The 15,570-nt window shown below is 46.2% G+C and overlaps 1 protein-coding gene across 4 annotated transcripts; it reads left to right on the plus strand.

Annotated features, from left to right (window-relative positions):
* The first annotated feature begins 13 nt into the window (after nt 1–13).
* On the plus strand, nt 14–15,322 carry LOC133513063 (rho-related GTP-binding protein Rho6-like). Of its 4 annotated transcripts, XM_061843417.1 has the most exons (8): nt 14–2,292; nt 2,400–2,483; nt 2,965–2,994; nt 5,249–5,369; nt 5,920–6,007; nt 11,180–11,289; nt 13,214–13,348; nt 13,438–15,322. In XM_061843417.1, exons 3-8 carry the CDS (start codon nt 2,969–2,971, stop codon nt 13,681–13,683), a joined length of 726 nt encoding a protein of 241 aa, XP_061699401.1. In that variant the 5' UTR covers nt 14–2,292; nt 2,400–2,483; nt 2,965–2,968; the 3' UTR covers nt 13,684–15,322. The 4 variants fall into 4 exon arrangements, with proteins under 4 accessions (XP_061699401.1, XP_061699383.1, XP_061699392.1 ...); XM_061843399.1 differs by having other exon boundaries at nt 14–2,483; XM_061843408.1 differs by having other exon boundaries at nt 2,400–2,994.
* The last annotated feature ends 248 nt before the right edge of the window (nt 15,323–15,570 follow it).

Below are 15,570 nucleotides of genomic sequence, written 5' to 3' on the forward strand. Positions count from 1 at the left end.
CTTGGTGCAAAATGCCTGGCCAATTGTCTCAATTTGTCATTAATATTCACTATGTGAATGTTTTGCTCTAATTATATTGGTTTTCTTAAGTTTTAAATTTAGAAAACTGATTTAATTGAAACCACTTGATTATTTGCCCATTGAGCTGGGTTTACACCAGTGGTTCCCAATTTTATTTATTTATTTATTTATTTTTTAAGAACCCACCGCCACCTTGGAGATGAAATTGTTTACCCTACTGATGTTATTACAATATTGATTATAATAGACACCTAGATTAATCTTAAATCTGACCATGTAATTGAAGGGTGGTTGTAGCTTTAGATGTTTTGATTCTTCATGCAAGATTGTCCAAATAAACTTGGGATGTGATATTGTGATACTCCTCTGTCAAATGTGCCAAACAAAGCAACATTGTGCTTTCAAAATAATTTCGAATTTCACCTAAAATAGTCATTTGTTCCAAAGATTGATAGATAATCCAAAATACAAATGTTTGGCTTTGCAGAGGACCGGTGTGCTGACTTTCAGCCTTTTTTCCAAAGTTGAGTGGGCGGATACCAATATCTAACTATGTAGCAGACACCTAAATTTTTTTATTGTATTTATTTTTTATTTTTTTTGCTTATTGCCTTTTATTGGCTATTTTGATAGGCATAAAACTGGGAGAAATTTTATTTTGATGGTTTTTAAGGTTAACCCATTCATGGGCAGGGTGGCAATTTTTTTGCCTTGAGATAAAAGTCTCCTACCAGGCCACAATCAAGGAAATAACACTTTTTTGTTTATGGTTAAGTTATATGATAACTACTCATTTATAATCTCGTCCCAAAAATGGGATGCTGCCTACAAATGGGTTAAAGAACACGGGGACAGTTATATTGAGATGCATAATAAACCACTCCGTCTTTCTGGTTTTACTTTATATAGTAGTCAGCTCACCTATGCAGTTGGTGTGTCAGAAGAATTTCAGGTGGAGGTTGGACTGCATCAGAGTTCCGCGCTCAGCCCCTTCCTATTTGAGGTAGTAATGGATAGGCTGACGGACGAGGTTAGACTGGATTCCCCTTGGACCATGATGTTTGCAGATGATATATTGATCTGCATTGAAAGCAGGGAGCGGGCAGAGGAACAATTAGAAAGATGGAGACATGCACCGGAAAGGAGAAAAATGAAGATTAGCCGAAGTAAAGCAGAATATATGTGCGTGAATGAGAGCGTCGGAGGAGGACGAGTGAAGCTCCAGGGAGAAGAGATGGTGAGGCTGGATGACTTCAAATACTTGGGGTCAACAATACAGAGCAATGGATAGTGTGCTAAGGAAGTGAAGGAACGGGTCCAAGCGGGGGTGGAGCAGTTGGCGGAAGGTGTCTGGTGTTTTATGTGACAGAAGAGTCTCCGCGAGGATGAAGGGCAAAGTTTATAAAACAGTGGTGAGGGCGGCCACAATGTACGGATTAGAGATTGTGGCACTGAAGAAACAACAGGAAGCAGAACTGGAGGTGGCAGAAATGAAGATCTTGAGGTTCTCGCTCGGAGTGAGCAGGTTGGATAGGATTAGAAATGAGCTCATAAGAGGGACAGCCAAAGTTGGATGTTTTAGAGACGAGGTTCGAGAGAGCAGACTTCGATGGTTTGGACATGTTCAGAGGCGAGAAAGTGAGTATATTGGTAGAAGGGCGCTGAGGATGGAGCTGCCAGGCAAAAGAGCGAGAGGAAGACCATAGAAAAGGTTGATGGATGTCGTGAGGGAAGACATGAGGGCGGTTGGTGTTAAGAGAGGAGGATGCAAGAGATAGGCTTAGAAGCAAAAAGATGACACGCTGTGGCGACCCTTAACAGGACAAGCCGAAAGGAAAAAGAAGTGGTCAGCTCACCTCACAGAGATATGTTGTAGAAAATGGGAGCAATGTCAAAATAGCTTTGTTTGACAGAATGGGGTACGCCTTGGCAGTAGCCAACCAAAAACTGTCTGAAGGTATTATCAGCAGAGCTTTGCTCATAACTACGATCTGGTCTCAGTTCAGTGAGTTCCGCCTCTTCCTGTAAAGTCCACCAACCGATGCGGAACAGCCTGGGTCACTCAATCAGTCAAGGTATTGAATAGAGTTTGAAGAAAGGTTTTTTTTGGTTGGTTGTTTAAATTTCACTACCTCACACAATGCTGCTGTTGACAGTTTCCCATCGCTCGGTGAATATGAAGAACAACAGCCCTAATTGTTGGTTCCCCGGTGAGAGTAAATCCAAATGAAAGACGGCTTTCGCCATATTGCCTCTTGCCGGAGACTTTCCGTGAGCAAAACTGTCTTTGGTTTCTTTTATCCTCCACCCAGACCTGGGTGTTCATCAGAGTGAGAATTTTGTCCAGAGTCCAATTCTGAGTTGTATTTCCATTTCAGAAACCTCTCCGTCACAGTGACCGTACGGCTTGTCCTTGCAACAATGCGACTGTCCCCCACCACCTGACTCATCACTAATCAAAAGTACTGTAATTGGCTACCTGTTGCCATCTCCTGAAATCGATGCGTATTGCATGTTTACTCTGCCCATCATCGGACAGCACATTATCTGCGGATTCATTTTTGCCAATTAGGTGAAATTGGATGATTTTCCACAGTACACCGCAGCGCAGGAGTGGTTGAAAAATACTGACAAGACTCAGACTGCTGTGGCCCTTAATTGGCAAAACACGGGAAATTTCCAGGTTATCTGTCTTCTCTATGTAGTAATACAGTTGGAAAATAAAATTACAATTTCAAAAAAGTACCTCATTGGTCCCAGAGCCAGGGAGCATGAGACTGATGTCAGTTTATCACAGACTTCCTGGACATATGAACGGCACCAAAAAGCCAAGCTTCTCTGTGCCAGATGAACGCTCATCGCGAATAATGTCGAGTTCGAGTCCCCGTGCTGAACTTTCTCGAAATGGTTATGACTTTAATTTTCTCCAATACTGTGCTGCAGGTTGATGGAGCCATCTGTCATCTATTTGGGGTAAGTAAGCGAGACAGGGCCAGGCCTTCTTTGTCCATATTCGAGCAGCGCTCACGTTCTACCTGTTCTATCATCAAGCGGGATCGGCTCACCCATATGACAATTGGCGAACATCCATTTCCAACGATACTTCTCCCGGTTAGGGTTGGGGGGGGGCGTTGGAGTATATCCCAGCTATCGGGCGAAAGGTGGACTACAGCCCCGAAATGGTCGCCAGTAAGTCGCAGGGCACGCATCGACACCATCCCTGAGCGGGAGTCGATCCCACGCAGTCCGCACCAAAGTCAGGTTTATGTACCGCTACGCTATCAGTGACTAAATTGGGCACCATCCATCCATCCATCCGTTGTCTAAGCCACTTATCCTCACAAGGGTTGCAGGAGTGCTGGAGCCGAACCCAAAATTCTACAGTCAGGAGGCAGGGTACACCCTCAACTGGTTGCCAGCCAATTTTCAGGGCACATAGAGACAAACAACCACCCTCACAATCACACCTACGGGCAATTTAGAGTGTCCAATTAATCATAAAACTAAAACCTACTTGCCTGTGGGCAGCCAGAGTACACTAAAAGATTTGTGCCTTTCATTGTACTTTGTCCTGTTCTTCGAACCGAAAACACCACGTTGGCCTCGCAGTTCTGAGGTCCTGGTTTCAATCCCAGACCCTCCTGTGTGGAGTTTGCATGTTCTCCCGGTGCCTGCGTGGGTTTCCTCCGGGCACTCCGGTTTCCTCCCACATCCCAAAAACACGCAACATTAATTGGACCCTCTAAATTGCCCATAGGTGTGATTGTGAGTGCGACTGTTTGTCTCAATGTGCCTTGCGATCGGCTGGCGACCAGTTCAGGGTGTACCCCGCCTCCTGCCCGTTGACAGCTGGGATAGCCTCCAGCACTCCCCGCGACCCTTGTGAGGATAAGCGGCTGAGAAAATGGATGGATGTCTTTGGGATATATGCAGCCAACGTATTGTGTTTATCCCACTAAAAATGTTACCCGAGTTGTGAAGCTGAAATCAATTGTGAATTGATTCTAATTATTCATTGCTCTCAGCGGCACGGTGGATCAGCTGGTAAAGCGTTGGGCTCACAGTTCTGAGCACCCGGGTTCGGTCCCGGCCCTGCCTGTGTGGAGTTTGTATGTTCTCCCGGTGCCTGCGTGGGTTTCCTCCGGGCACTCCGGTTTCCTCCCACATCCTAAAAAACATGCAACATTAATTGGACCCTCTAAATTGCCCATAGGTGTGATTGTGAGTGCGACTGTTTGTCTCAATGTGCCTTGCGATCGGCTGGCGACCAGTTCAGGGTGTACCCCGCCTCCTGCCCGTTGACAGCTGGGATAGCCTCCAGCACTCCCCGCGACCCTTGTGAGGATAAGCGGCTGAGAAAATGGATGGATGTCTTTGGGATATATGCAGCCAACGTATTGTTTATCCCACTAAAAATGTTACCCGAGTTGTGAAGCTGAAATCAATTGTGAATTGATTCTAATTATTCATTGCTCTCAGCGGCACGGTGGATCAGCTGGTAAAGCGTTGGGCTCACAGTTCTGAGCACCCGGGTTCGGTCCCGGCCCTGCCTGTGTGGAGTTTGTATGTTCTCCCGGTGCCTGCGTGGGTTTCCTCCCAAAAAACACGCAACATTATTTTGACACTCTAAATTGCCCCTAGGTGTGATTGTGAGTGCGGTTGTTGTCTGGGATAGGCTCCAGCACTCCCCGCGACCCTCTTGAGGATAAGCGGCAAAAAAAAAAAAAAAGAAAATGGATGGATGGATTTATTGCTCTGTGCTGTTGGAAGAGATGAGAAGTAAATGAACATGCGTGCACGCTCACCCAATTTAGACGTGCATTTTCAAAAAGGATATTTAAGGAGAAATGAAATTTGCATTTGGTACCGCTTAAAAAAACAAAACAACAACAACTCAGCTTCATTCGCCGCAAGTCGCCTTCCCCCCTCCCCCCCCATCCCCCAACGCGCACCCCCTCCTCCTGTTCGATCTGAATGTGGAAATCCTGACCCTGAACAATGCGAGGGAGGCCAAATCTTCACGCGCGACGCTTCGCGCCCATTGGCTGGCGTCGCATTATAAAAGTCCCGCAGTGGTTCCGCTCACTTGATCACCGAGCAGCATCCCCCGAAAAGAGACCACCGCGTGGATTTAGAAAATCGTCTGCCGGTTTTTTTTTTTTTTTTTTTTTTAATTTTGTGCGCCGCCGGTGAAATTGTCGCATCTTTGTTCCCCCCCCGCACTCAGCATGAAGGAGAGACGCCTCCCGCAGCCTTTTGTAGCGCGCTGCAAATTAGTGCTGGTCGGAGATGTCCAATGCGGTAAAACGGCCATGCTTCAAGTCCTGGCCAAGGACTGCTACCCGGAGGTAAGAGATTTATTCCTGCACCGCCATGCCATCAGCAGCAGCAGCAGCAGCATCAGCAACATCATTTAGCTGCGTCTGACTTCTAAGCGCGATCATAGCTGGAAATGTGTACAGTATTTCTAATGCATTAAAAAAATATATATATATACAGCAACAGCATCTCTCCCATCATGCACATAAAGTGGATTATGTAAGTGCAGCTGTGTGGAAACTTGCTGTATTCGCAAATGAGCAATCGGGACTTATTCTGCGTATCTCAGTCGTATACGTGCCTCCTCGTGAGTGTGCAGTCGAATTTCGACTCAAATATTGCATGAACAAAGATGCTCAGTTATGATGAAAACTGTCAGAGAGGACGTAAATTAACAACGAGCGTGATGACGAGACATTCAGTTGAATAATAACACACACAAGAGTGGAATTGCCGATGAGCTATGATGCATCAGAAGCTGTCAAATTGTGAGCCGTGTCTGATATGACGCGGCGGGTAATAATTCAAGATTTTCATTTCAATATTTACATAACTGTATCCACCACCCCCCCCCTCCAGACGTACGTCCCGACTGTGTTTGAGAACTACACCGCCTCCATGGAGCTTGACGGCCAGCGTGTTGAGCTCAGTCTTTGGGACACATCAGGTAGGAATTTGTCCCCCCCACCCCTCCTTCATAGAATCAAATTCGCCCCCCCCCCCCCCCCGTGACTCTTTTGTATTCAACCTGAGCATCCACTGACCAATTTCCTTCTTCATTTTTGATTTTTACTGCTGGGGGGATTCATTTTTTATCTTCCTATGTGGGCAAATTGCCTGCAGACACGAAAATAAACTGCACACCATCCTTCCATTTTCCATACCGCTCATCCTCACCAGGGTCACGGGCAGGCTGGAGTTTATCCCAGGGAACTGGTCGCCAGCCAATTGCAGGGCATTTGCATTTACACCTACAGGCAATTTAGAGTCTTCAGTTAATCAGCCGTGCATGTTTTCAAGAATGCGGGGAAGGAAACAGAGCTGGGGGAAAATCCATTCAGGCACGGAGAGAACCTGGAAACTCCACACAGGGGAGGCCACATTGGAACCCAGGTCCTCAGAACTGTGAGAGGAAACGTGCTAACCAGTGGTCCAGCGTTCCACCTCGGGCCATTCGCTGTTAAACAAATAATGGAGCTGTTGTAGTTTATATCCCGTTTTACTGCTTGTCGAACAACAGTTAAGTCAGTCACACGCTGTTGTAGAAGGGAGGGAAGAGCTGAAGCCATTTTTATACTAAATACAGTACAACCTCGGTTGTCGACTACGATCCTTTCCAGAAGGCGGTTCGAGGAGGGATTTGTTCAAAAACCAAATCGATATTTCCCATTACAATAAATGGAAAACAAAATAATTTGTTCCACACCTAAAAAATTAGGCTTTTAAAATCTTTTTATTTTTTTTAGCTTTTCCCGATAAGAAACTGGATAGTAAAAATACTTTATATAATAAAATAATTTAAGAAATGTATTTTTTTTGCTTAAAAGGCAAGGCTGGGAGTGCATTGCAGTAGCTGTAGCAACTCAGCCCCAATCATTATAAACTTTACTATAAACAAAAGTGCAGAAAAACTTTAAACAACAATAATGAGGTGGAAAAAACAAAAAGTTTTTACAAAAAGTAACATACAAAAACATTAACTTGTAATTCGAGTTACCGAAATCTTTGAAACAAAACCAAAATGCTGAAATTCTTATGGAACAGAGCATCATTAAAGTTCACAAGAAAAAAGCATTTCAAAACTATCAACTACTGTATCAAATCTCTTGGGTGGGGGTGACTGGCCCGCTAAAAGTTCTTTTGTTTTCCCAAAGAACTCATCTAGTGTCACGTCTTTGGAGCCATGATTGGGGTTAATAGTCCTCAAAACGGAATAAAAAACAATCAGTAAATGTAGCTAACAGGACACACGTCTGCGTACAGACGCTGCGTTATACACAATCAAGCGCGTCGCGGGTCAGCTGGTCTGGCCGCGCACAACAAGTTATTTCCGAGTTTTGTCGGGGGCGTTCGAAAACCGAAGCAAAAAAATTGAAACATTTGGGAACCGAGTATTCACTGTATATAAAAAAAATATACATCGGACGGCACGGTGGCCCAGCTGTAAAGCGTTGGCCTCACAGTTCCGAGGTCCCTGGTTCAATCCAGGACCCGCCTGTGTGGAGTTTGCATGTTCTCGACATACCTGCTGGGTTTCCTCCAGGCACTCCGGTTTCTTCCCACATCCCAAAAACACTCAACATTAATTGGACACTCTAAATTGCCCCTAGGTGTGATTGTCTCAATGTGCCCTGGGATTGGCTGGCAACCAGTTCAGGGTGTACCCCGCCTCCTGCCCGATGACAGCTGGCGTAGGCTCCAGCACTCCCCGCGCCCCTTGTGAGGATAAGCAGCTAAGAAAATGCCAGTGTCATACTGAGCGCCGCGCTTGCTGTGACATTGATGTGTCTACGTTAGTCATAAAGTAGTGAAGGTCATGTCCTTCTCGAGATAGCTACTAAATCAACGGTCCTTCTTTTTGGCTGAATTGTTTCAAGTTATGATTAATCAATCATTTTTTTCCCCCCGACAATCATCAAATTTCTTAATCTATAGATTTATTATTCCATAACAAAAATAGCTATCCCCGTTTTATCATCGCGATTATGATATTTATGAGGACTTTTCAGCTTTTGGCGCGTTCGTTTGCGGCCTCATTTCTACGGCGATAAGCGAAATCATAAGCGGGAGAAACGCAGCGCACGGCACACTAACATCATGAGAAGCGTTACGTAAATCCGATCAATAAGGTAAAATCCGTCCACTCCCTTATGGATTTCTTTCATAACAGCGTCGACTGCGGCAGTGTGCGTGGAGGAGGTTGACCTGTGCCAGTTGGCTTGGGGAAGGCGTGTTTGACTGGGGGGAGGAGGGAGGGGGGGGGGTCGACTGTACAGTGCATACTCGTGTACGTGTCCCATCTTATTATGAGAACAGAAGGCACAAGTGAGGGACAACAAATTCATGACCTCCTCACTCCATATGCTCTACGCAGCTGCATATTTATTTATGTATTTTTTTAGCTTATGTTAATTTCCCACTCAGCAAAAACATTCTGGACCGTTGATATTACATAAGATTTATTTTCTGTAATACTTTTCTTTCCGTAGGCCTTCATTACTGACAACAGAGACGTTCGTTGCTCTGTTAGGAATCTGCATGCGCTGCGGACTGCGAAAACCTGCTTTGGTCAAAAACAGTCCAAAATGTTTCATTTTTGAGCTTGACGATACATTTTTTAATACTACATGAAGAGCTGCTCACTCACTTTCTTTGTGTGGCAGGGGAGAGGTCGCATTCCGCGAATCGGCTCACGTTTGGCCAACTAATGCTGGCTTGGGGTGTTTGGTTTGGGGGGGGGGGCCTTTAACGCGTAGGCGGGTCACAGTGGGCGTTGGACGTTGTTCTCCTTCTTCGATATTCTCGGCCTCCTCTTTCTCGTGCTTAACGTCACTCCTTGGTTATGTGAAGCAAAAGGCACTGAAAGAGTTTTAAAAGGTGTGTTTCTTTGCCCAAATCATGCATCTTTTGTGTTATAAGATACAATAATTTAACAAGTATACATTTCTATTATACTGTATAGGCCCTCATATTTACGATGAAATGATGCGACATGTCATCAGGGTGGTCTGGCCACTGCCGTGGACGGTGCTTCCTGTGAGGGGCGTGGCCAGACCGCTGCTCTGGGCGGTGCCACCTCAGCTGTGTCACATTTGGGATACTAATGAACTAAGTACTTAAAGGTCCACTGTCGTGAAATGCATGATTTTTAATATGTCATTACAGAAATAAGGCAGACGGAATGGACCCATCCCTATTTTCACCACGCAACATGATTTTGACGCGCAGTGGTGCCTCGGTTCTCGAACACAATCCGTTCCAGAAGGCCGGTTGAAAACCGAAACGTTCGAAAACCGAAGCGCGTTTTCCCGTTACAATAAATGGAAAATGAAATAATGCGTTCCAAGCCTAAAAAAATAGTTTTGTTTTTTTTTAAAGCGGAGGTGGTTTGGCCGCGTGCAGGAGGAGAAAGGAGCCCTCCCCCCCAGCTTTGGTCCTCCTGAGTATGCTGCATACTATTGGGGAGTCTGTTGTTAGTCAGATGTGACCGCATATCATCAAAATATGGCTTGAAACGATAGGGTAATATTGCCCAGGTCATCTCACTCAGTTGTGAGATGTTTTCTTCGAAAAGAGCTTCCGTGTCAGAAGGGGCGTCGGAAAAATCCGAAAATCTCTTGTTCCTCTGCGAATGTCCCGGTGTGACATCATCAACAGACATTGCAGGCGACCACTTGGATGTCGAATGAGACTTCCGCAACTTTGCGCACGGATGACGCGCTCTCCGCTCATATTTATTTTTGCGTGCAGACATTGAAGTGAATAATGTTATATGTATTTTCATTACAATATCTATTTTAGAATGTTTATAGGCATGACTCTTGAGCTTTAAGTGGTAAATGTGTTATCGGCATTTGCCAGTTCGTTCCGCGTGCTTCACTGCATTCTGGGATTCTCCGCTACAGTGCGCAAGTTAGTGTAGAGCAATCCTTTGTCACAGCAAGTCTGTGCCCTATTAGTTTGATCATGTCTTGTTGTGCTCCTGAGTTTGCCTCAAAGTCATCGGACCTTGTTTCATGTTTTTTTTTGGATCTTGCCTTGCCTAGCGTTTTGGTGCCTCTCCCACATTGAGGACTGCCTTTTGGTATTTACCCGTTTTTGGAATAAAACCACTCTGAACATTATGCCTTTTGGCGAGAAGTCCTGCATTTGGATCTGCTGCTGGTTTATGACAGAACGAACCGGCCAGACATGGACCCAGACCGAGCTCCCCGAACCTCGGCTAACGGCCTCGCTGGCCGCCCGAGCTCGCTCATACTCCGCCTCATTCCGCCCGAAGAACCATCCGAATATTCAACATTAATTACAGCATTCCTCTGTCTTCCCGATCATCCGATACTGCTATTTCTTCATCAGATGAGGATAAATCCGAGAAATCAGCGTTGGGCATAATAGAGCAGTGCCCTGGACACGCCCCTCACAGGAAGCGCCGCCCACGGCAGTGCCCAGACCACGCCCATGACTGCGACATATGTTTACATGCCTCAGAAAAGTCTCGGAAAATTATTGATCGTGTTGGTGTGTTGGTCAGAGCCAACACAAGAGAGATTGGACATCCTGTAAGTCTTCTTTTAGCACGGGAGCCTTCCTGAGGCTCAAAATAGCTTTGAGATCGTTATCCGTCAGTCTATTTTTTTCAACACGAGGCGGTTGTGGATGTCTAGTTATGATTGACACAAGCGATGTGAACAATGAAGTATGTTCTGTTCTTGTTTGTTTTCTGTTGTTATTATTGTTGACCACCCCCGAGGAACGCACCCAATTAAGGGGCATAAATTCCCAGACGCTACACCTAAAATTTAGAGCCAAACAACCCTTTTGGATTAAAGGTAAAAATATCTGAAACCAACCAAAACAGTTCAGATCCCTTGATTCTGCTGTTGCGGATTAAATGCAGACTAAATAATTTTTGTGGCTCTACAATTTTACTGCATCATAACAAGAGCTGTTTATACATTTTCATTACCTCATTTTGGAGGCATCGGAATCTGAATTTTATCTGAGATCAGCCAGGGACAAGATTTGAACGCACCGTGTCGGAGTGTGTTGTAAAGAATAAATGTGGCACGTAAAGTAGACAGCACAAACGTGGAATGTGTGTCCTACTCTGCCCTTCAAGGTTCTCCGTACTACAACAACGTGAGGCCCCTCTGCTACAGTGACTCCGATGCAGTGCTCTTGTGCTTTGACATCAGCAGACCAGACACGGTAGACGGAGCTCTTAAGAAGGTAACCACCGCTCGACAGTGAACGTGAAAGCGATACGTACAGTGAAGAAAATGAGTATTTGAACACCTTGCTGTGTTGCAAGTTCTCCCACTTAGAAATCATGGAGGGGTCTGGAATTTGCATCGTAGGTGCATGTCCACTGTGAGGGAGATCATCTAAAAAGAAAAATCCAGAAATCACAATGTATGATTTTGTAACGTTGCAGCTGCAAATAAGTATTTGAACACCTGTCTATCGGCTAGAATTCTGACTCTCAAAGACCTGTTAGTCCACCTTTTAAAAGTCCACCTTCACTCCATGGATTATCCTGATCCAGATGCACCTGTGTCAGGTCGTTAGCTGCATAAAGAAACCTGTCCACCCCATACAATCTGTAAGACTCAAGTCAAAGAGCTGTCCAAAGTCACCAGAGACAAAATTATACAACTCCATTCGGCTGGAAAGGGCTACGGAGAAATTGCTGAGCAGCTTGGTGAAAAAAGGTCCACAGTTGGAGCAATCATTAGAAAATGGAAGAAGCCAAACATGACAGTCAATCTCAATCAGAGTGGAGCTCCATGCAAGATATCACCTCGTGTGGTCTCAATTACCCTTAGAAAGGTGAGGAATCAGCCCAGGACTACACGACAGGACTTGGTCAATGACCGGAAATGAGCCGGGACCACCGTTTCCAAGGTGACTCACATGGGACAGGACGACTGCACTGTATTAAGGAGAGGATGATGGCGGCGATCTATTGTGAGATTTTGGGGAACAACCTCTTTCTCTCAGTCAGAGCATTGAAGATGGGTCGTGGCTGTCCGGTCTTTCAGCATGACAGTGACCCGAAGCACAGAGCCAGGAAAACCAAGGAGTATCTAACCCTACACGACAGGACTTGGTCAATGACCTGAAAAGAGCTGGGACCACCATTTCCAAGGTGACTGTTGGTAATACACTAAGACGTCATGGTTTGAAATCATGCATGGCACAGAAGGTTCCCCTGCTTAAACCAGCACATGTCAAGGCCCGTCTTCTGTTTGTCAATGACCATTTGGATGATACAGAGGAGTCATGGGAGAAAGTTTTGTGGTCAGATGAGACCAAAATGGAACTTTTTGGTCATAATTCCATTCACCGTGTTTGGAGGAAGACGAATGATGAGTTCCATCCCAAGAACACCATCCCTACTGTGAAGCATGGGGGTGGTAGCATCATGCTTTGGGGGTGTTTTTCTGCACATGGGACAGGACGACTGCACAGTATTAAGGAGAGGATGACCGCGGCCATGTATTGTGAGACTTTGGGGAACAACCTCTTTCCCTCAGTCTGAGCATTGAAGATGGGTCGTGGCTGGGTCTTTCAACATGACAATGACCCTAAGCACACAGCCAGGAAAACCAAGAAGTGGCTCAGTAAGAAGCATATCAAGGTTCTGGCGTGGCCCCGCCATTCTCCAGACCTAAACCCAATAGAAAATCTTTGGAGGGATCTGAAACTCCGTGTTTCTCAGCGACAGCCCAGAAACCTGTCTGATGCAGAGAAGATCTGTGTGGAGAAGTGGGCCTAAATCCCTCCTGCAGTGTGTGCAAACCTGGTGAACAACTACAGGAAACGTTTGACCTCTGTAATGGCAAACAAAGGCTACTTTACCAAATATTAACATTAGTTTTCTCAGGTGTTCAAATAGTTATTTGCAGCTGTATCACACAAATAAATCATTAAAAAAAATCATACATAGTGATTTCTGGATTTTCATCTTTAGATGATCTCTCTCACAGTGGACTTGCACCTACGATTTCAGAAATTTCAGACCCCTTCATGATTTCCAAGTGGGAGAACTTGCAATATCGCAGGGTGTTCAAATACTTATTTTTTTCACTGTATATGACGACGTGCACCCAATCCTCATCTGATGTCATTCATTGTGATTCCCGTTTTGCAGTGGAAAGCGGAGATCCAGGACTTCTGCCCCTGCACGCGGATCTTGCTCATCGGCTGCAAGACGGACCTGCGCACGGATGTGTGCACGCGCATGGAGCTGTCCAACCAGAAACAGACGCCCATCTCCAACGAACAGGTGCGTCCTACTTCCCCTTTTTTGTTTCCGTCCTTAGCTCGTGCGCGGCGGGACTCGACAACCAACGGCGCTCCCCCTCCTCACGGCAGGGCTGCTCCTGGGCCAAGCAGCTCGGCGCCGAGGCCTACCTGGAGTGCTCGGCCTTCACGTCGGAGAAGAGCATTCACAGTGTTTTCCGCGCGGCGGCCATGGCCTGCATGAACAAACTCCCGCCGACCGACAAGCCCAGCCCGGTCCGCCGCCTCTCCAAGCGACTCCTACACCTGCCCAGCAAGACGGACCTCATCTCCTCCACTTTCAGCAAGGAGAAGTCCAAGAGCTGCACCATCATGTGAACGCGGCGGTAGATGCGGACGAGGGACAAGCGCGCCGCTGTCGGTTCAGCACGGTGATGCGGATTTCTAATAGACTAGATAGACACCCCACCCCACCCCACCCCACCCCCTATAATTTGTCCCTATTCTGTACCCGGCATCCATTTGCCGCCGAGAGAGATCAACAAGTCCCGCCTCCTCGCGAGGTCGCCGTCCGGGGGCGGCCGTCCAAGATCTCAAGTGGATTGGGCGAACGCCGCAGTGAAGCGCATTCCCTTAATCATCGCCCGTTTGAAATTCGGATCGCGGCGCCGTAGCGATCCGTCCGTCCGAGAGCCGTCGACGTCAACTCGTCGGACACCTCGTTAGGTACACCTGCACAATCTAGTATGTAGCAAAAACAAAAAAAAAAATAAAAATAAATAAACGAGAGAAATGCCCGATGAGCTACCTGAGTTCTCTCCTTGCATGCCTGCATGCGTGTGATCTGGTTCTGTGTGGTGTGCGGCACAAAACTGTGTATAATTTCTCCTCGGTGCAGTTTCTTTTTCAATCACTTATATATATTCTATAGTTTACTCAGATACTAATAAACCCACAGGATATCTTGCAAAATAGACGAAGTCATTCAACATAAGTTCATGTTGAAAGACATCATTTTTTTTTATTTTTTTGTTAACGCGGCTCACGTTGTGCAGGTGTAACTACTATGTTATTACTCCTTCTTTACCCCCCGGAAATGGTCCCGATGTTGTCGTTGATTACATCTACGCCGACTCGCGTGAACGGCACCCATTGGGTGAAATCGCCGTAAAACCGCCTCGAAAGATTGATTTGTTCTTCATTTGGATGGAAGCTGACGACGGGGAAAGAAAGCGATGGGGGGGGGGGGAACTCGAGGGACGGGATGTGACTCGGCACTCACGTGCGCCTTACGGGGAAGAAGCAGCGGCGTTAGCCATCAGCCTCGATTTGAAGCGCCATCACCTCGAGACGCCCGCCGTCCGTCGCCCAGCGACATTCATAAAACATTCCTTTATATATCATAGATTACTGTCATGTGATCATAAAGAAAATGAAGGGGAATTCCAAGTTCTCTTGAGCAAGAAAGTATTTGTGCTACCCCCCCGACTGCTCGCTATCTCGAGTGTCGTCACATCACTCGAGACGTCTGCCGTTCGTTGTCTGTTGACAGCGAAGCTAATGGCGGACCGGGTGATTTGTGGGTCTGCCGGCGGTTGTCTTGTAATGGAGAGCGCTGGAATTTAACATGTTGCCTAGCAACATGTGCGGGGGGGGGGGGGCGCCTCACCTTTCATTTGTAGCATTAGACTGAAACCACGACCAGGGTCTGCTTTTTAAGACCCCGATTTCAAAGACGCCAATCGGTAGCAACTTCTCCGTCCACCAAAGCCTGAATTGATCATATTTAGTCATTTGGAGAGCATTCCCGAAACAAATGATTTGTTTGTTCCCCTGCTTGTTTTTTTTTTTTTTTTGTACATAGCTTTCCTTGCCTGTTTAAAAAGAATGTTTCAGTCACGTTGTCAATAATGGCTTCAATTATTGATTCAATTCTGTATTTGTTATTTCCATAAAGTATTTTCTCATCGTCGAATCCTTATTTAAATAAAAATGTGAATAAAACAACGACAAAAGTTGGGGGTCAATGTGTAATACCGGGGCGGCACGGTGCCTCAGCTGGTAAAGTGTTGGGCTCACAGTTCTGAGGACCCCGGTTCGATCCCGGCCCCGCCCCTGTGGAGTTTGCATGTGCTCCCCGTGCCTGTGTGGGTTTTCTCCGGGCACTCCGGTTTCCTCCCACATCCCAAAAACATGCAACATCAATTGGTCACTCTAAATTGCCCGTAGGTGTGATTTTGGGTGCGGCTGTTTGTCTCCACGATT

This window comes from Syngnathoides biaculeatus, chromosome 2, assembly GCF_019802595.1.
Source record: "Syngnathoides biaculeatus isolate LvHL_M chromosome 2, ASM1980259v1, whole genome shotgun sequence".
Classification (NCBI taxonomy): Eukaryota; Metazoa; Chordata; class Actinopteri; order Syngnathiformes; family Syngnathidae; genus Syngnathoides; species Syngnathoides biaculeatus.